The sequence below is a fragment of the Petaurus breviceps genome, unplaced genomic scaffold (genome assembly GCF_028583685.1).
Source record: "Petaurus breviceps papuanus isolate PSGF00001 unplaced genomic scaffold, PetGlider_PUasm1.0 138, whole genome shotgun sequence".
Lineage (NCBI taxonomy): Eukaryota > Metazoa > Chordata > Mammalia > Diprotodontia > Petauridae > Petaurus > Petaurus breviceps.
In genome coordinates this window covers 21,311,024-21,327,314 of record NW_027185694.1, presented here as the reverse complement: position 1 = coordinate 21,327,314, position 16,291 = coordinate 21,311,024, and the positions used below count along the sequence as shown (strand labels likewise).

General features: G+C 39.2%; 1 protein-coding gene across 3 annotated transcripts in view; it reads left to right on the top strand.

Moving 5' to 3' along the window:
- Positions 1-16,291, top strand: part of KCTD5 (potassium channel tetramerization domain containing 5) — a 140,097-nt gene that overhangs the window by 38,382 nt on the left and 85,424 nt on the right. For all 3 annotated transcript variants that reach the window (XM_069107466.1, XM_069107456.1, XM_069107476.1), the window contains exons 2-3: positions 11,503-11,611; positions 15,657-15,748. In XM_069107466.1, coding sequence (XP_068963567.1) covers positions 11,503-11,611; positions 15,657-15,748 — 201 coding nt within the window. The remainder of the gene's footprint in view (positions 1-11,502; positions 11,612-15,656; positions 15,749-16,291) is intronic.

Here is a 16,291-nt window from a genome sequence, read left to right as displayed (position 1 = left end):
TATCTAGCCCTAATCTCTTCTGAGTTCCAGTTCTTCATCACAAACTGCCTTTTGGACTTTTTAAGTGTCTACAAGATATTTACAAGACATCTCAAATACAGTATGTCCAAAAACAAAAGTCATGATCTTTGCCCCCCAAAGTCATCCCTCTTCCAATTACTGTCAGGGGTGGGGATGCGGATAGGGGTCTGCAGCACCACCTTCCTCCTGGCCACCCAGACAGCCAGCTTCATTGTCATCTTCTGTGCTTCACTTCCTCACTCCATGTACTCTTTCATTTGTCAGATCTTACTTCTATTTCTACAGCATTTCCTGCATAGACCTCTTTTTCTTTACTCACACAGACACCACCCTACCTACTTCTTACTGCCCTGCTACTTTAAGTTAGGTTCTCATCTAGGCCTTCTGATTGGGCTCCTTGCCTCAAATCTCTTACACCTGCCCTCCAACCTGTCCTCCACACTTTTGTTAAAGTGATTTTCTGAAAGTGCAGGCCTGCCAATCAGTCAGTATTTATTAAGCACCCCCCTATTTGCCAGGCACTAAGTTAAGCATTGAGGATACAAAAGAGGCAAAAGAGAGTCCCTGCATCCAAGAAGCTCACAATTTAATGGCATAAACAACAAGCAAACAAATAGGTACAAGCAGGCTATGGATAAATATGATTCATAGTAAATAATAGTAGGAGGGCACTAGAGTTTAAAAGGGGTTGGGAAAGAAGATGAGATTTTAATTGAGACTTAAAGGAAGCCAGACAGAGAAAAGGCTTGGAGCCAAGAGATGGAGTGGCTTGTTCATGGAAAAGCAAGGAGGTCAGTGTCACTGGATTACAGACCACCTGGTGGGAAGTTTGGTATAAGAAAACTGGCAAGATAGTGAGGGAGGCATTAGGTTATGAAGGACTTTGAATGTCAAACAGGATTTTGTATTTGATTTTGGAGGTGATAGGGACGCAGTAGTAGAAGGGTGACATGGGTAGATATGTACTTTAGGAAAAATCACTTTGGAGGCTGAATGGAGGATGGATTGGAAAGGAGAAAGGCTTGTGTTAGGCAGAACCATCATTGGGCTGTTACAGTAGTCCTGGCATGGGATGATGAGGGCCTGAACTAGAGTGGTGACAGTGTCAGGAAAGAAGGGGGCATGTTCAGGAGAAGATGCAGAGGTGAAGATGTAGGCAATAGATTGGATGGGAGAGGGGTGACACTTAGACTGTGAGCCCGAGTGACTAAGAAGATGGTGGTGCCCTGGAAGAGGAGAGGGTTTGGGGGAAGATATTGAGTTCTGTTTGGGACATGTTGAATTTAAGATGACTACTAGGCATTGAGTTTGAGCTGTTTGAGGAGATGTCCAGAGGCACTTGGAGATGTGAGACTGGACCAGGTCAGCAGAAAGGTTAGTGCAGGATAGGTAGATTTGAGAATCATCAGCATAAAGATGATAATTCAAGACATAGGAACTGATGGGATCACCATGTGACATAGCATGGAGGGGAGAGAAGACAGCCCAGACCTGTCCATGCCACATACTCCTCTACTCCTTCTTCCCTTGCTCTGTAAATTTCTGTAGCTCCTTATTACCTCTTTTTTTGTTGTTCAGTCATTTAGTGTCTGACTGACTCACTGTGACCCCATGGAACATGACATGTCAATACTGTCCATGGGGTTTCCGTGGCAATGATGTTGGAGTGCTTTGCCATTTCTTTCTCCAGAGGCAAAAGATTAAGTGACTTGCCCAGGATCACATAGCTGGTTAACTGTTAAGTCTGAACTTGAACTCTGGTCTTCCTGACATCAGGCCTAGTGCTCTATCCACTGTACCACCTAACTGCCTGTTACTTCTGAGATCAAATATAAATTCCTGACTAGCATTTAAATATCTTTACATTGTGTTCCCTTCCTACCTTTCCAGCCTTCTTACTTATTATTTCCTTCCTTAAACTCTGCAGTGTAGATACACTCACCTTCTTACTGTTCCTCACATGTGGTAATCCATCTCTTGTCTCTATGCTTTTGCATTTTCTATTCCTGTTGTCAGGAATGTTATCCCCTCCTCACTTCTGTTTGTTATAATCCCTGACTTTCTTTAAGATTTAGCTCATGTACCACTTTCTATAAAAAGGCTTTCCCTTGCTATCTGCTAGTGCCCTCTCTCCCCAAAATACCTTGTATTTGTTTTGTGTATTTATATGACTGAATGAATGTACGAAAACACATTTGTTAAGTGTTTCTGGATGCCCAGAACTAGGCATGCAGATAGAAAAATGAAGTAATTACTACTTTCATATTGACTTTTTTTTTTTGCTTTTTGGAGGGGGAAAAGCAGGGCAATTTGGGGTTAAGTGACTTGCCCAAGGTCACACAGCTAGTGTCAAGTGTCTGAGGACTCCAGGGCCAGTGCTCTATTCACTGCCCCACCTAGCTGCCCCTGTAATTCCTACTTTCAAAGAGTTTACATTCTAATTGGAGAAGACAAAATATATAGGAGGGTTCAATTTCAAGACTAATAGAAAAGCCCAAGGATCTTTTAGCTGCATTGGCATGGCAGATAGAAAGGCTTGGGGGTCCATGGGATGCAGTTGTAGTATGTTTTGTCATCTTACTGGAAGGATTGTAATCGGTGATTCCTTGCTTATTAAAATGTGAGTGCCATAACTGCTTGCAGGTGTGGATCTGTAGGGGCTTGGATCCTGCCATTATTGGAAAGTTGGGAATGTACCTGAAAGGAGTGGAGAGGGTACTCTGGAATCCCTCCTTTGGGGCTGGGGATGGATGAATGATGGTTCGTGGATAATGGGAGGAGAACTGGGGTAATCTCTTGGTAGGGAAAGGGCTCCCCCTCAGCTTGATCAGCTCTGTTGGAGGGCACCTGGTAGGAGGTAGGGATAGTCCTCTAAGGGTTTTATATCTGTATGTATGTGTTGTCTCTCTTTTGACTCTTAGAACGTCAGCTTCTTGAGGCAAATACTGTTAGGCTTTTATCTTTGTATTCCTAGTACTTTACACAGTGCCTGGCTTATAATAATCACTTAATAAATGCTGATTGATTGATTGATATTGTCAAATGATACTTCCCTAGACAAGCCAGAAGCATCAAGTCCTTTGATAACAGCAAATAATGTGATCTGCCACTAGACTAAAGGCTCTCCCTGCCTCTTCCCTCACCTCTGTGCCATCTGGTGCCTCCATCTTCAGTTCAGAAATTTGGTCTAGATGTTTCAGCACCCCTCACTACCAATAGAAGGTACCTCAAGTACCAGTTTACAGACCCCATTTACCTTCCTTATAAACTTGTGCTGCACAGGAATGTCAGGAATATGGGGACTGTACCCAAGAGGGCTGGTTTGGCTCTGTCATCCTGTGGTGTCTTGCAGAATCCACTGTTCTGTTGGGGTGCAGCGAGTTCAACTGTTTCCAGCCTGTCAGCACTTTGTTCTTTTTTTTAATTAGAGCACTCTTAAGATATTAATGCAGAAGGAGAGCTGCCAAACCATTATACAAGTGGTCCAGCTCTAAGAGCTACTTTGTCTTAATTGTGCTTCCCTGTTAGCTTTGAGATTGATTTATGAAGTTACCTTTTTTTACTGTAGACTCCAGGGACCAGATACCAAGAGACCATTTTATGCCTTGTAATGTATATATATATTTTTAGTACCTAAGTATTAGCAAGAAGATTTAATATTCAATTTACCTCTTGCAGTGCATTTTAGTATGGTATAATAACGATGATGGCTGGCATTCTAAGGTTGACAAACCACTTTTAAGTAATTTTATTTGAATAGGTAAAGGAGTACTTAGTTTAGTTAGATTCCTGGGCTCAAGTTTCAGGTTCTGCCAATTCAAAGCAGTATGACCTAGACCTGAGTTTGAATCCCTCACTAGCTTTGTGATTCTGGATAAGTCACTGTAATTCTTTGAGTCTTAGTTTCCTCATTTATAAAATAAGTATAATAATATTTGTACTATCTTATCGCACGCTGTCGTCTGGTCAGGAATGTCAGGTCAAGTCAGCAGACATTTATATAGTACTTTTATTCACCTGGCATTGTCTTGAGTGCTGGGAATACAAAAGAAGACAAAAAACACAATCTCTGCCCTCAAGGAACTTATTTTCTTAATGGGGGAGACAACTATAAACAACTAGGTAGATATAAGGTACATGCTGAATAGATGAAAGCACAGTTGAAGAATCCTTTGTTTGTAGTTTATTGTTTCCATAAAAAACTTATGAATATTTGGTATATGTGAAACCTTTCTCTCTTTGGGCATTTTAGCCATTTATAAAGCCATCAAAATATATCATTGTGCCTGTCTTCCTGCAGTTTCATTGTTGAGTGTTTCTTTCTTTTGTCACCTTTGCCAATTTGCTGGGTATAATGTTGGAATTTCAAATTATTTTAATGTGCATTTCCCTTATTATTAGTGATTTGGAATAGTCCTTTGGTGTTTAAGAATTTTCAGTTCTTTTTAATAATGTTTTTCAAATCTTTTGACAGCTTTTCTATTGGAGAATAGCTCTTGGTCTTTTATATTTTTGTTAATTATCACTATATTTCTGGGATATCAGTCCCTTGTTGCAGACACTTGATTCAAAGATATTTCCTCAGACAATTTTACTTTTTAACCTGGCTGCATTGGTTTTGTTTGTGCAAAACATTTTCAATGATGTGTAATAAAAATTGTCTTTTATGTTTTGCAGTCATCTCTGTGTATCGTTTGTCTAAGCACTTTCTCTCTTACCATAATTGTGAAAGATACCTCCTGGATGATTACTTTTCTAGGATGTTATTTGTAGAGATGGTTCCTTTTCATGAATTGATTGAATTTAGATGGCTTTTGAGGGCCCTTCCAACTCTTAAAATTTTGTTAAATTCATCAGAGATTCATTATATTTTAGGCATTGAGAAAATAGTTTCACAGGAGAGTTCGTGATATGTAGTGTTTTTTTTTAGATAAGTTTTTATTGATGTCTTTTTTTACATCATCAAGATTTCCCCTCGTATCACTCCTCCTTTACCTTCCCCTCCCATGTAACAAACAGTATTTTTAAATACAAAAGAAAAGCAAAAAAAATCCGCAAAACGGATCAATACATTGAAAAATTCTGAAAATATATGCAGTGTAGTGCTGCAGCTTTTACTTTCTTTGTGGTTCTCTTCTCTTAAATTGCTGTAGACTTCTCCATTTATGTTGTCACCCTGCGTGTTGTTTTCTTGGCACTACTTATTTCATTCTTCATCAGGTGTGATGCTGCTGCTGCTGCCTAGGAGGGATGGGAAACGCTTAAGAATAAAATTCTGAATACATAAGGGGAAGCAATTTGGATAGGACAAATGGAATTTGTTTGGAAAATACATACAAGGAAAGTCTCTTTGGCAATTGTGTAGAGATAGATTGGAGTGGAGAGAAGGTGGAAAGATCAATTAAGCTATTCCAGTACAGGTGAGATGTGATTTAGACCTATCTCAGGGTAGTGATTGTGTAAATGGAGAAAAGGGGATATATTTGAGAAATACAGTGGAGGCAGAATCAATAAGACTTGATGACTTGTTGAATATTGAGGTTGAAGGGGATGAGTGAAAGTAATGAATGAGTCATGGATGACTCCCAAGTAATGGACTTGTGTGACAGAAAGAGGGGAATAAAAATGAATGGGTTAGGGGTGGTATGTGTGTGTCTTCATTATATGGGGTGCTTAACCTGGAGTTAGGAAAGCCTGAGTTCAAATCTTACCTCAAACATCAGCTGTATGACCCTGGGCAAGTTACTTAATCCCTCTCTGCCTCAGTTTCCTTATCTGTAAAATGAAGATAATACAAGTATCTACCTCACAGGATTATTATGAACATCAAATGAGTTAACATGTGTAAATCCTTGGCAAACCTTAAAAGTGCTATATAAATGCCAGCTATTATTACCATTACTACTACTGTTATTAATATTTACAGATAATTCACCAACTTACTTAGATTTTTAGAAATGTTAAGAAAATGGAAGCAATCACAGGCTCATGTAAACATACCACTCCAGAGTGAGTGCTAATGCTCAAAATGAAGAATTGTTGAGAGAAGCTAAGAACAACCAAAAAATGATAATTTTAGAAGTTACCTTGGGAGAAAATGGAGGACTAGACAAGGGATAAGACCTTTGCTTTGAGGTGGATTGGACAATAGAAAGAAGATCGAGGTGTTCAATTAATTCTTATATTATTTCTGCTTTCTTTGCTAAGGAAATTAACCTTTGCTATAAAAATGACTAAAAGGTAGTTGATGCCTAAGAGATAGTACAAGGATACCTTGGCGCCCTTTGTTCCAGTCACCTGGCCCAATAGGCCTATCCTTGGGAATTGCAAGGACTGTCAGTTGTGACTGCTCAGCACTATCAGTGATATTTGAAAGATAACAGAAAATGGGAAGGTTACTTCAAGATTGGAGAAGGACAGTTGGTGGTCCCAGTTTTCTAAAGAGGGAAGAGAAAGCATGAAAACTGTGCCAGTGAACCTGACTTTGGTTCTTGGGAGAATTCTAGAATACCTCATTAAATAAATAGTTGATGCTCATCTTTGAAGGGCAGCAGTGATTACAAAGATCCCTTATGGCTCTTGGCCATCTCCATATACCTTCTCCAGCAGGGCCCTTATCTCTCCTTCCTGTTTACTCTACCTCTGGAACAGTTTTGGGCTGTGACAGGCTAGGTTTCACTTTTATTGTTCCTGATCCCTGAGTACACCTTCCCCCAACATAAAGAGCTCTCTCTTAGGTCTTAGTTGTTATCTTCTCTTATATTCTGTAAGCTCCTTGAGAGCAGAAATTATCTTATTTACTCTTATTTGTATACTTAGCTTAACACTCTACCTAGTACATAGTAAGGACTTAATAGATGTTTTATCACACCCAAATGCATGTTTACCTAAAAGACTATTTTACAGAGAACTCACACAAGGCAAGCCTTTACATGGAGGACAGAAGAAGTGCTGCAAGGACACTGTCAAGGTCTCTCTGAAGAATTTTAGTATCCATTGTGAGACATGGAAGAATGGCAGATGTTGGCACAGGATGTCCATCATGGTACACCCACATCAAAGAAAGTGATAAGCAAAGCAGAATTTCAGTAGCACAAAGGAAACATGAGATGTGTAAATCTAGAGACATCTCCATCTCAAATGTTCAAATAGACTATTTGTGCCCACCCTGTGGTAGAGCCTTCTAAGCTCATATTGAACTTGTCAGCTACAGTTGAACGCACTGTACCTTGACCCTAACATTGGGATGTCATTGATCCTCTTCAGGTACAAAGGATGAACAATATCTCTCTATCTATAATTAAGAATATGTCATGCCAGATTAACCTTTCCTTTTTGACAAGATTACTGGAATAGTAGATTAGACCAATGAGCTTTTAATAAAGTATCTCTGACTGTTTTGTGGAGAAGATAAAGTAAGATAATCTAGACATGAATACAGTTAGAAGGATTCAGAACTGATGGAAATGGCCAGATGAAAATAGTAGTTGTGAATGGTTTTGTGTCAGTGTGGCAGGAGGTGTCCAGTGGAGCACCTCAGGTATCTGTGCTTGGTCCTGTGCTGTTTAGCATTTTTATCAATTACTTCAATAAAAGCATAAATAGCACACTTATCAGATTTGCAGATGCCACAAAACTGGGAAGGCTAGCTAACATTGGAAAACCTCCTCAGACCCTTTCCCACCCCAGCTACTCTCCCTCTCCCTGCCCTTCTGCTTTTCCCAGGTTCTTTTGATGTGTTGTCTTCCCCTTGTCAGATTGTCAGCTCTTCGAGGACTGGGACTGTCTTATCTCTTTCTTTTTATCTCAAGTGCTTAGCATCTATTACATAGCACAAAGAAGGTCTGGATTCAGAAGGTTCTTGATAAGCCAGAATGTTACTTCTGAATCTAATAAGATAAAATTCATTAGGGATAAATTAAAAAAAAAAATTAACTTCACAAGTACAAGATGAGGGGTGGCATGGTTAGAGAACATTTGTTTTGAAAAAGATCTGGAAACCTTAGTGGACTGCAAGCTTAATGATGAGACAGCAGTGTTATGTAATAGCCAGAGGAGCTACTGTGTTCCTGAGCTGAATTAAGAGAAGTGTAGCTTCCAGGAATAGGAAGGTTATACTCTCTATGTATTCTGACTTCATCAGCCAATCAGCTCTCATTGATGAGCTGGAGAGTGTCCAGTAGAGGACAGCCAGGATGATGAAGGGCTGTAAATCTATGCCACATGGAGGATTCGCCAAGGAAAGGGGGATGGAATTATCCTGCATCAGAGAAAACTCAAGGGGATGTGATACCTGTCTTCAAGTATTTGAAGGACTAATTCTATGAGGAGATGTTGGGTTCATTTCTCTTTCTGTCCAGAGGACAGAAGCAGGAGCAGTGGGTAGAAGTTACTGAGAGTTCAGTTTTGACTTGATGTCAGAAAAACATTCCAAACAATGAGAAGTGTCCAAAAGTGGAATGGGATGCCTCCAGAGGAGTGAGTTTCCCCTCCTTGGAGGTCTTCAAGCAGATACTGGATGACCAGTTGTCATGTGTGTTATGGGAGGGGGCGGGGCCGAGAGAATCCTTCTGGCTGTGAGATTGGACTGGATGGCCAAGCCAGATTCTGTGATGACGGGAGGATAACCCTCTCGACTACATCTTGACAAGTAGTCTTTCAGTCTACTCTATTTAAAGACCTCTAATGAGAGTAAATCCACTGTCATCTTAGGGAAGTCATTCCATATTCAAAGAGCACTGATCTTATTCCTCTAATTTCCACCTCTTGGTCCTAGTTCTTTCCTCTGGTGCCAAATGGAATAGATATAGTCCTTCATCCATATGCCTACCTTTCACATATTTCAGGATGGTGATCATATGCTCCTGTCTTCTCTGAGGTGGGTTAGAGGGCGCAGTGGAGAGAGCACTGGGCTTGGAGTCAGGAAGACTCATCTTCCTGACTGCAAATCCACCCTCAGACACTTACTGGTTGTGTGACCCTGGGCAAGTCATTTAACCGTTTTTGCCTCAGTTTCCTCTGTCCAATGAGCTGGAGAAGGAAATGGCAAACCTCTGCAGTATCTTTGCCAAGAAGGCCCCAAATGGGATAGTGAAGAGTTGGACATGACTGAAACGGCTCAACAACAAGAAGTATTCTTTATCTGGGCTAAGTATCCTTAGTTGCTTAGGTCCTTTAACTGAACATCAGTGAATCTTCATTCAATATCTTTATAAAATACAGAAAAAAAAACAGAACTGACCTCTTAGCACCTTTTCATTGTCATTCAGAAGTTAAACCAAATGGTTTATGTGCTCTTAAGAATTTTTAATGTAATTTATACCTTTATGAATGAAGAATTTAAATGTTATTGACTTGTGGACCTGTAATGTTAAGAAACCTACAACTTCAACAGGGTAGAAACAAGGAAAAACAAATGAATTGTGTCCCCTTTGCAAAGTTCCCCTTCTAGTTCTTGTGAATAATTTCATGGATAGGTAGTTTTCTGGGGGGAAGATGTCCTGCTCTGCCTCCTGTAGTACTTAAGTAAGTCTTGTTAACTAAGAAATGAATTGTGTCTGTTTTACCTTGTGTAGCATAATAAGATTCAGAAATTTGATGGTTTGAGCTAGCTAGTACACTGCACATTCCATATGAGGAAAAATTTACTACAAATAAAGATTATTCATATGACTTCATAAACTGATTTTGGCCTCTTAGAAATGGCATATTCATTTATTAGGTCACATTAGATCTGTAAGCTGTATTAGTGGAATGAAAGCTCTGGCAGGTCCTTTGAAATTGGAGGAACCTTGAATGTAGCAATAACCAATTGTGTTCAGGGATCGGCCTACGTTCAAAGAAGCTCATCACCAGAAAGTTTGCCTCTATGTTTGTTGGTCACAAGGCTTTATGAAGCCTGTTGGTTAAGGCATAGAAAGGAATACTCAGGAGGAAATCACATAATCTTTCAGAGTAACAAAGTTATATACAGTAACTAAAGTTTGGTATATATTTTAAATGTTCATTGTAATGAATTCATTGTCAAACTTAATGTTCTAATTCCTTACTAGACTTACTGTTTCCAGTCTATTCCTTTTCCAACCCACCATTCACATCACTGCCTAAGTTTATGACTGTGACTCTTACACAAAAACGTCATTGCTGGAACTTACCTGAAATCATGGCCCCAGTTTTGTTGTTCAAGGACCTCTACAGTCTCTCTATGTCCCCTATATAAGTGCCCAGCCTTACCTTATGTTCCTTTGCTCATGGGGCAGTATGATTGAATAGAAAGAACACTGAGTTCAGATCCTGTGTCTACTAATTACTGCTTACTAGGAGTTCCTGAAAGGAAAACTACCTCCACTGATGAAGATTAGCAACTTCTCTGTCAGAGTCTTAGAGGGTTCTTTGGCACACTGAAAGGTTAATCAGCAAATTGTCCATATTTGGGGTGGCTAGGTGGTGCAGTGAATAGAGCACCAGCCCTGGAGTCAGGAGGACCTGAGTTCAGATCTGGCCTCAGACACTTAATACTTACTAGCCGTGTCACCTTGGGCAAGTCACTTAGCCCCAATTGCCCTGCCTTCCCCCTCCAAAAAGATTGTCCATATTTACCCAGCTGGTATTGTCAAAGATAGGATTTGAACCAGAGTCTTTGACTACATAGTCTCTGTGCCATGCTGCCTATCTCAGCTCCTGGGTAACACTGGAGAACGTTGCAGAATCGATCCTAAAAAGCAAGTACACAGCTAAGGTAGGAAAGACATGGCTAATAAGTTTGAATGGAAGCTTTCTGGGGGTGTTTTCTAGTTCAGTTTGAGCCAGCAGTGTGCAGAGCAGTAGCAAAGCTAATGTGATCATGGGCTACATTAAAGAAGTCACAGTGTCCAGAATAAGGAAAGCCATAGTCCTTTGGACTCTTGCCTGGTCAGACCACATCTTGAGTGTTGTGTTTTGTTCCAACACATCTGAAGAATGATCCTAATTAGGAACTTAGCATCTAGAGGGTCCATGACACTGCTGTTTGAGGGTCTGAGACTATTTAACAGGAAGAAAAGACCACTTAGGGGAAGACTTGTTCAGGTATTTTTAGTGCTGTCATGTGGATGAAGATTCAGTTTGTTCAGCTTTGCCCCAAAGGGCTGAGGTAGCCACAGTGGGTTGAAGGTTTGGGGTAGGAAAATTTAGTATCAAAGACAGGAAATCTTTATAACAATTAATTGTCACTATCTAAAGTGAAATGGGCTGCCTCAGGATAAATAGTGAGCTCCTTTTCATTGGAAGAGTTCAAATGGAGGCCGAATTTCATTAAGGAATGAATTGGCCTAGATAATAGGTAACTTGAGGTTCTCTCCAACTTTATGATTTTGTGAACATGGACACATTCAGACCATTTTAGTTGTACCTTTTACCTAGCTTAATGTTATGTACATATTAGATCCTTAATGTTTATTGAATTGATTGGGATTTATTTCACCAGTGTTTTGTTTATTGTAGGATGAAACAGGTGCCTATTTAATAGACAGAGATCCCACCTATTTTGGTCCAGTCCTGAACTATTTGAGACATGGAAAACTGGTCATTAATAAGGACCTTGCAGAGGAAGGTAAGTGGAACACTTTCTGCTTCATATTTCCTTTAATGAAATAAGGTAGAGTGACTGGGTCCTCATAATGTTTCTAAGACAAAATTGCTAATTAATACTCTTTCCCAGAAGGGAAGGGTCATTCACATTAGGCCAGTCACCCATATCTAAGACTTTGCATCCTTTCTCTGTCGACCAGAATAATTTGGTGATGACAGATTGAAGTTCTTCTTGCAAGGGTTTAAAATGTGGTAGTGGTAGTTTTTTAGCATGAATTGATAGTGTGTAGGCTGTTTCTATTCACTTTTTGATAGTGTGTAGGCTGTTTCTATTCACTTTTTGATTTGAAATTCATAACTGTTGTGGTGGACATACTCATGTTCTTAAATATAAATAACGGTTAAGATGGAGCCTGGAATCTTAGTGCTTTTTAGATAATAACAACAGCTTACATTCATGTAGGTTTCCAAAGTACCTTTCTTAGTTAAATATTAAGGATCATTTGAAATAGGAATATATTTTTAAATTCTGCTCAGATTTTTTCAACCAGGAATCCTTATGATCCTGGTTTGACCTCAGTTGATTTCAGAGTCCACATTAAAAAGTCGTGGCTCTCATAGTTTGTTTGGAAAGGGAGAACTCCTATATCATTTCATAGATTCTTTAGATAAAAATAGATAATGAAGACATCATACTTAGATACTGTATTTGACCTTCTTTTCTCAACTGGTTTGAAAGAAATACTTGCAAGTAGCAAAAGACACTTTGCATGTTTGTGATAGCACAAATATCTGATACCACCACTAAGAAGAAGAAACTAAATCAAACTATGTTTGCAAATCTGACATAGTGTTTAAATGCTTGTTAAATGGACTGATATTTAACTTAGGAAAAATAGTGCCAGGTATATCTCAGGCTGCTCCAGTTTTTCAAATTCTGTGTCTTTGAACATCTCTTTGCTTCATGTAGTGCTTTCCATGTATTAGGCCATTAATGGTTGAAGATGAACCAATTCTTTACTAATTCTTCACTTCAGCTTTCTTTATTGTACAGTTAAAATATCTACCAATCCATTTACATTGTAGGTTTCCCCTTATTCTCTTCCCTTGTTTCTAAGCCTGCCAGTCTTGTTTTTTTTTTTTTTACCATATGATTCATATTCAGAACTGCTTCCTAAGTAGTTAACAATAATCAGGTTCTGTTCTTCATTTCAGGTTATGCCTCTTAAAAGCTTGTTGTGCATAGCAAGCTTATAACATTTCCTTGTACATGTATACATTGTATTTATCTCTCTCTTTGAGGGATTATCTCTTTAGGAACAAAGTTTAGTCTTTTATAGACTACTAGTTTATGGGGTCTTTTTATCCTATTTGTGGGTCTCTACACTTCCAGACTTGAATTAACTAATAAATAATAGTCATCATTATTACTATTATTATAAATGCTTTATTACTTTGGTTCTGTGATTTTCTTGTTGTATTTCCTCTACTAATGAAGATCACAGCCACTTTATACCTACTTACTCTATCATTCTTGTCAGTGTTTTCCTTTAAATCATCCATAGGGGAACTTCCTAGTGTACTGGGGGCTGACTTCTTGTTTGTGTTCTATACCAATAATAGGAAGGAGGAAAGGAATCAATTTAACTAGTAAACCCCACGTTAAGTGGGCAGCTTCTGGCCATCAAAATTACGTTCCTTTGGTGAAAAGAAGGGGAGGGATAGGGAGAGAAATGAGCTGAGTTACCCAACTAGCTGGGGCCCTGTTCACTCACCTTGGACTACTCACAGGTTGCGTTTGTCCTTCGTTTTCGAAGAGGACCATGATATCAGGGAAATGGTGACGTGACTTGCAGTTGACTTTGATTTGAGTGAGGGAGGGCTGTCCTCTTTAAAAATGAAGGACCAACACAATAACCAATAATAGTGATATCTTGGGTTTTTCTACAGTGCCTTATAATTACAAAATAATATGGTTTAGTATAGGAGTGAGGACCTGTGGGCTTGAAGCCTTTTTTATTAAGGGGATTTCTTTGAAGTTTGGATTTCGTCAAAGGTCTGCCCTTGGGGACCTAGAGAGCTACATGTGACCTTGAGGCACAGGTTTTCCTTCCCTGGTTTAATAGAAATAGTGGTGCTCTTAGTGTCAGAAGACCTGAGCCCCAGTCATCTTTGTCAATAAGTATGTGACCCTGAACAAGTCAATTCATCTCTGTTCTCAATTTCCTCATCTGTAAGATGGAGAAAATACTTGTGTGTTGTGAGGACATCACCTTGTAAAACGTTAAGTGTTATATAAATATCAGTTACTTTGTACCCATGAGTGGTCTCATTGATCCTCACAACAACCCTGTGAAATAGGAAGTACAGATGTTTACAGATGTGGAAACTGAGACTGAGAGTCACAAAGCTAGTAAGTGGTAGCATCAGGATTTGGCAGGTCTTTTGATCTTAATTCCAAGGGTCTTTCCCATGTAATGTGTTACTTTATGCTAGTTAACGGCAACCATAGTTGCCTTGGAAACCAGAGCCTTTATACATAGACCAAACTCAATACCAACCCTTGCTGACCAGCTTTGTAACTGAGCTTTAGAGGTGATCACACCTCAGGTTGTGAGGCCTTTCCTATTGAGATGGCCTAAAAGGACAACTGTAATACTCTTTTTATTTTGTCTTCATTCATCACAGCAGTGACACTTAGACTCTGTAACTATAATAGATCTCTTTGGGAGGATAAACCTTTTTGGTTCTAAAGCTTTTGTGATATTTCTAGTAATATTTCTTCAGTTTGGGAAAACTTTTGATGTTGTAGTATCTCTTCTAAACAAAGATCTCTTAAAGACATTGTTAAAATGGATGTTTCTGAGCAAAAGACTACCTTTAGGGTGTTCATTTGGGAATTATAATGGTTCTTTCTAAGTGTCTTATATGTGAACCAATTGGGATGTATTCTTATTTATATTAAATATAGCTTGCCCCTTTTGAACTGAAGCATGGGGGAAAACAGTCAACAACAAAATACCAGTTCACTCATAGCCATGTGAAAGGTGTAATAAAAAACTATTTGAAAACTCTAAAGTGCTGTCCAAAGTGGGATGGTCCCAAATCTGAAACATGCTGACTGTGTGACACTGGGCCAGTCATTTAACCTCTTAGTGCCCTGGCCGGCTTTCTATATTTGCAGAACAGCTGCTGCTGTTTCTGTTGGTTGAGTGAGCTCCCTCTAATACCATTATCATGGGTTAGGACACAAACTCCAAACTATGTTTCAGCACTGATTACATGGCAAATAATTTGAATCTCATTACATAAGGAGGCAAAAAAGTATAGATTTATGTTATCTGTTGTCTGTCTGCCTCCTTTCCTCCAGCAGAACATTCTATTCTTTGCAAGTTTCTTGAAGTGTGGGAAGAGCTCATTTTTGTCATGTCACTAGTGTGTAGAACAGTGCCCTGCACCATAGTAGGTGCTTAACACATGTTTTAACTGTTGTTGAATTGAGGATTATTCCATTCAATATTGTTTATGTTCACATTGATAAGTACCGTGAGAGTGATGGGAGTTCAGATTTCTTTTCAGATTTTCTTTCTTACAATTTAAAGATCACATTCTGGGAAATAGGAAGTACAGGCTTTATATTCTCATATTGAGGACGAAACTCTAGGTTAGTCATTTAACCTTTGAACCTTAATCACACAACATTTTCTCTACTTGGCCTCGATTTAGGTGTTCAGATTTCCTGTCCCTCAAAATGTTTGCATTCTAAAGAATGTGTATTAATTGCTTTGCTATTCTTTAATGATCTATAAGAAACTCCTTAGTCTATTTTGTACAGTCCTTCCAGACTTGGTTTGAAGATTCTTTTAAGGTAGAGAGACTCCAAATAGAGGAAAATTCAAGGGATGGGAAGAGCTATTTCATCACAGGAAAATTGGTTCTCATTAAAAGAAACATCAACTGAGAATGTCTTCCAAGTAGTCATTTCATTTTCTTTTCTAAAAACTGTTTATAAACTTTATGTATAGTTCCTTAAAAAATGACTTTTTTTTTTTTAAATTTCACACCAGGGGTGCTGGAGGAAGCTGAATTTTATAATATCACTTCACTAATAAAACTTGTAAAGGACAAAATTAGAGAACGAGACAGCAAAACATCACAGGTGAGATTGCTGACTAATCTGTCTTTATACTCCTGAGGTAAGAAGTCAATATGATTCGCTCTTTTTCTGGTCTCCAGTAGTTTTGGGCAGACCTACTTTTAGGTCCTGCCCTCTACAGTGTGGCCTGTGGATTGTGGCTGTACGAGTTTTAAAATGTTTCTTTTCCCTCTTCAGTCATTTCCAGTCCCTGATGAATCAGTCTACCAAACCCTTTGTGACATCATCATCATCACTCTTTTTCTTTGGGGAAAGCCTTCCGGCTCACATGTGGACACGTCACATCTTGGATGTTTGGGCAGGGAATCTTTACTTTACTATTTTCTTCATAGAATTGTTCCAAAATTCACAAAAATAAATGGGAAAAATGCTCTGCATGTTTACATGACAGAAAAATGCTATGTACTACAGCTATTTTTCTTGTACTTTGGGATTTATTTAGCCTCTCTATATGTGCAGGATGCTGTGTTGGGCACTGGAAGGAGCGGGGGGGGGGGGTGGGGGGGGGGGGGGGGTGGGGTGGGGGGGGGGGGGGGGGGGGGGGGG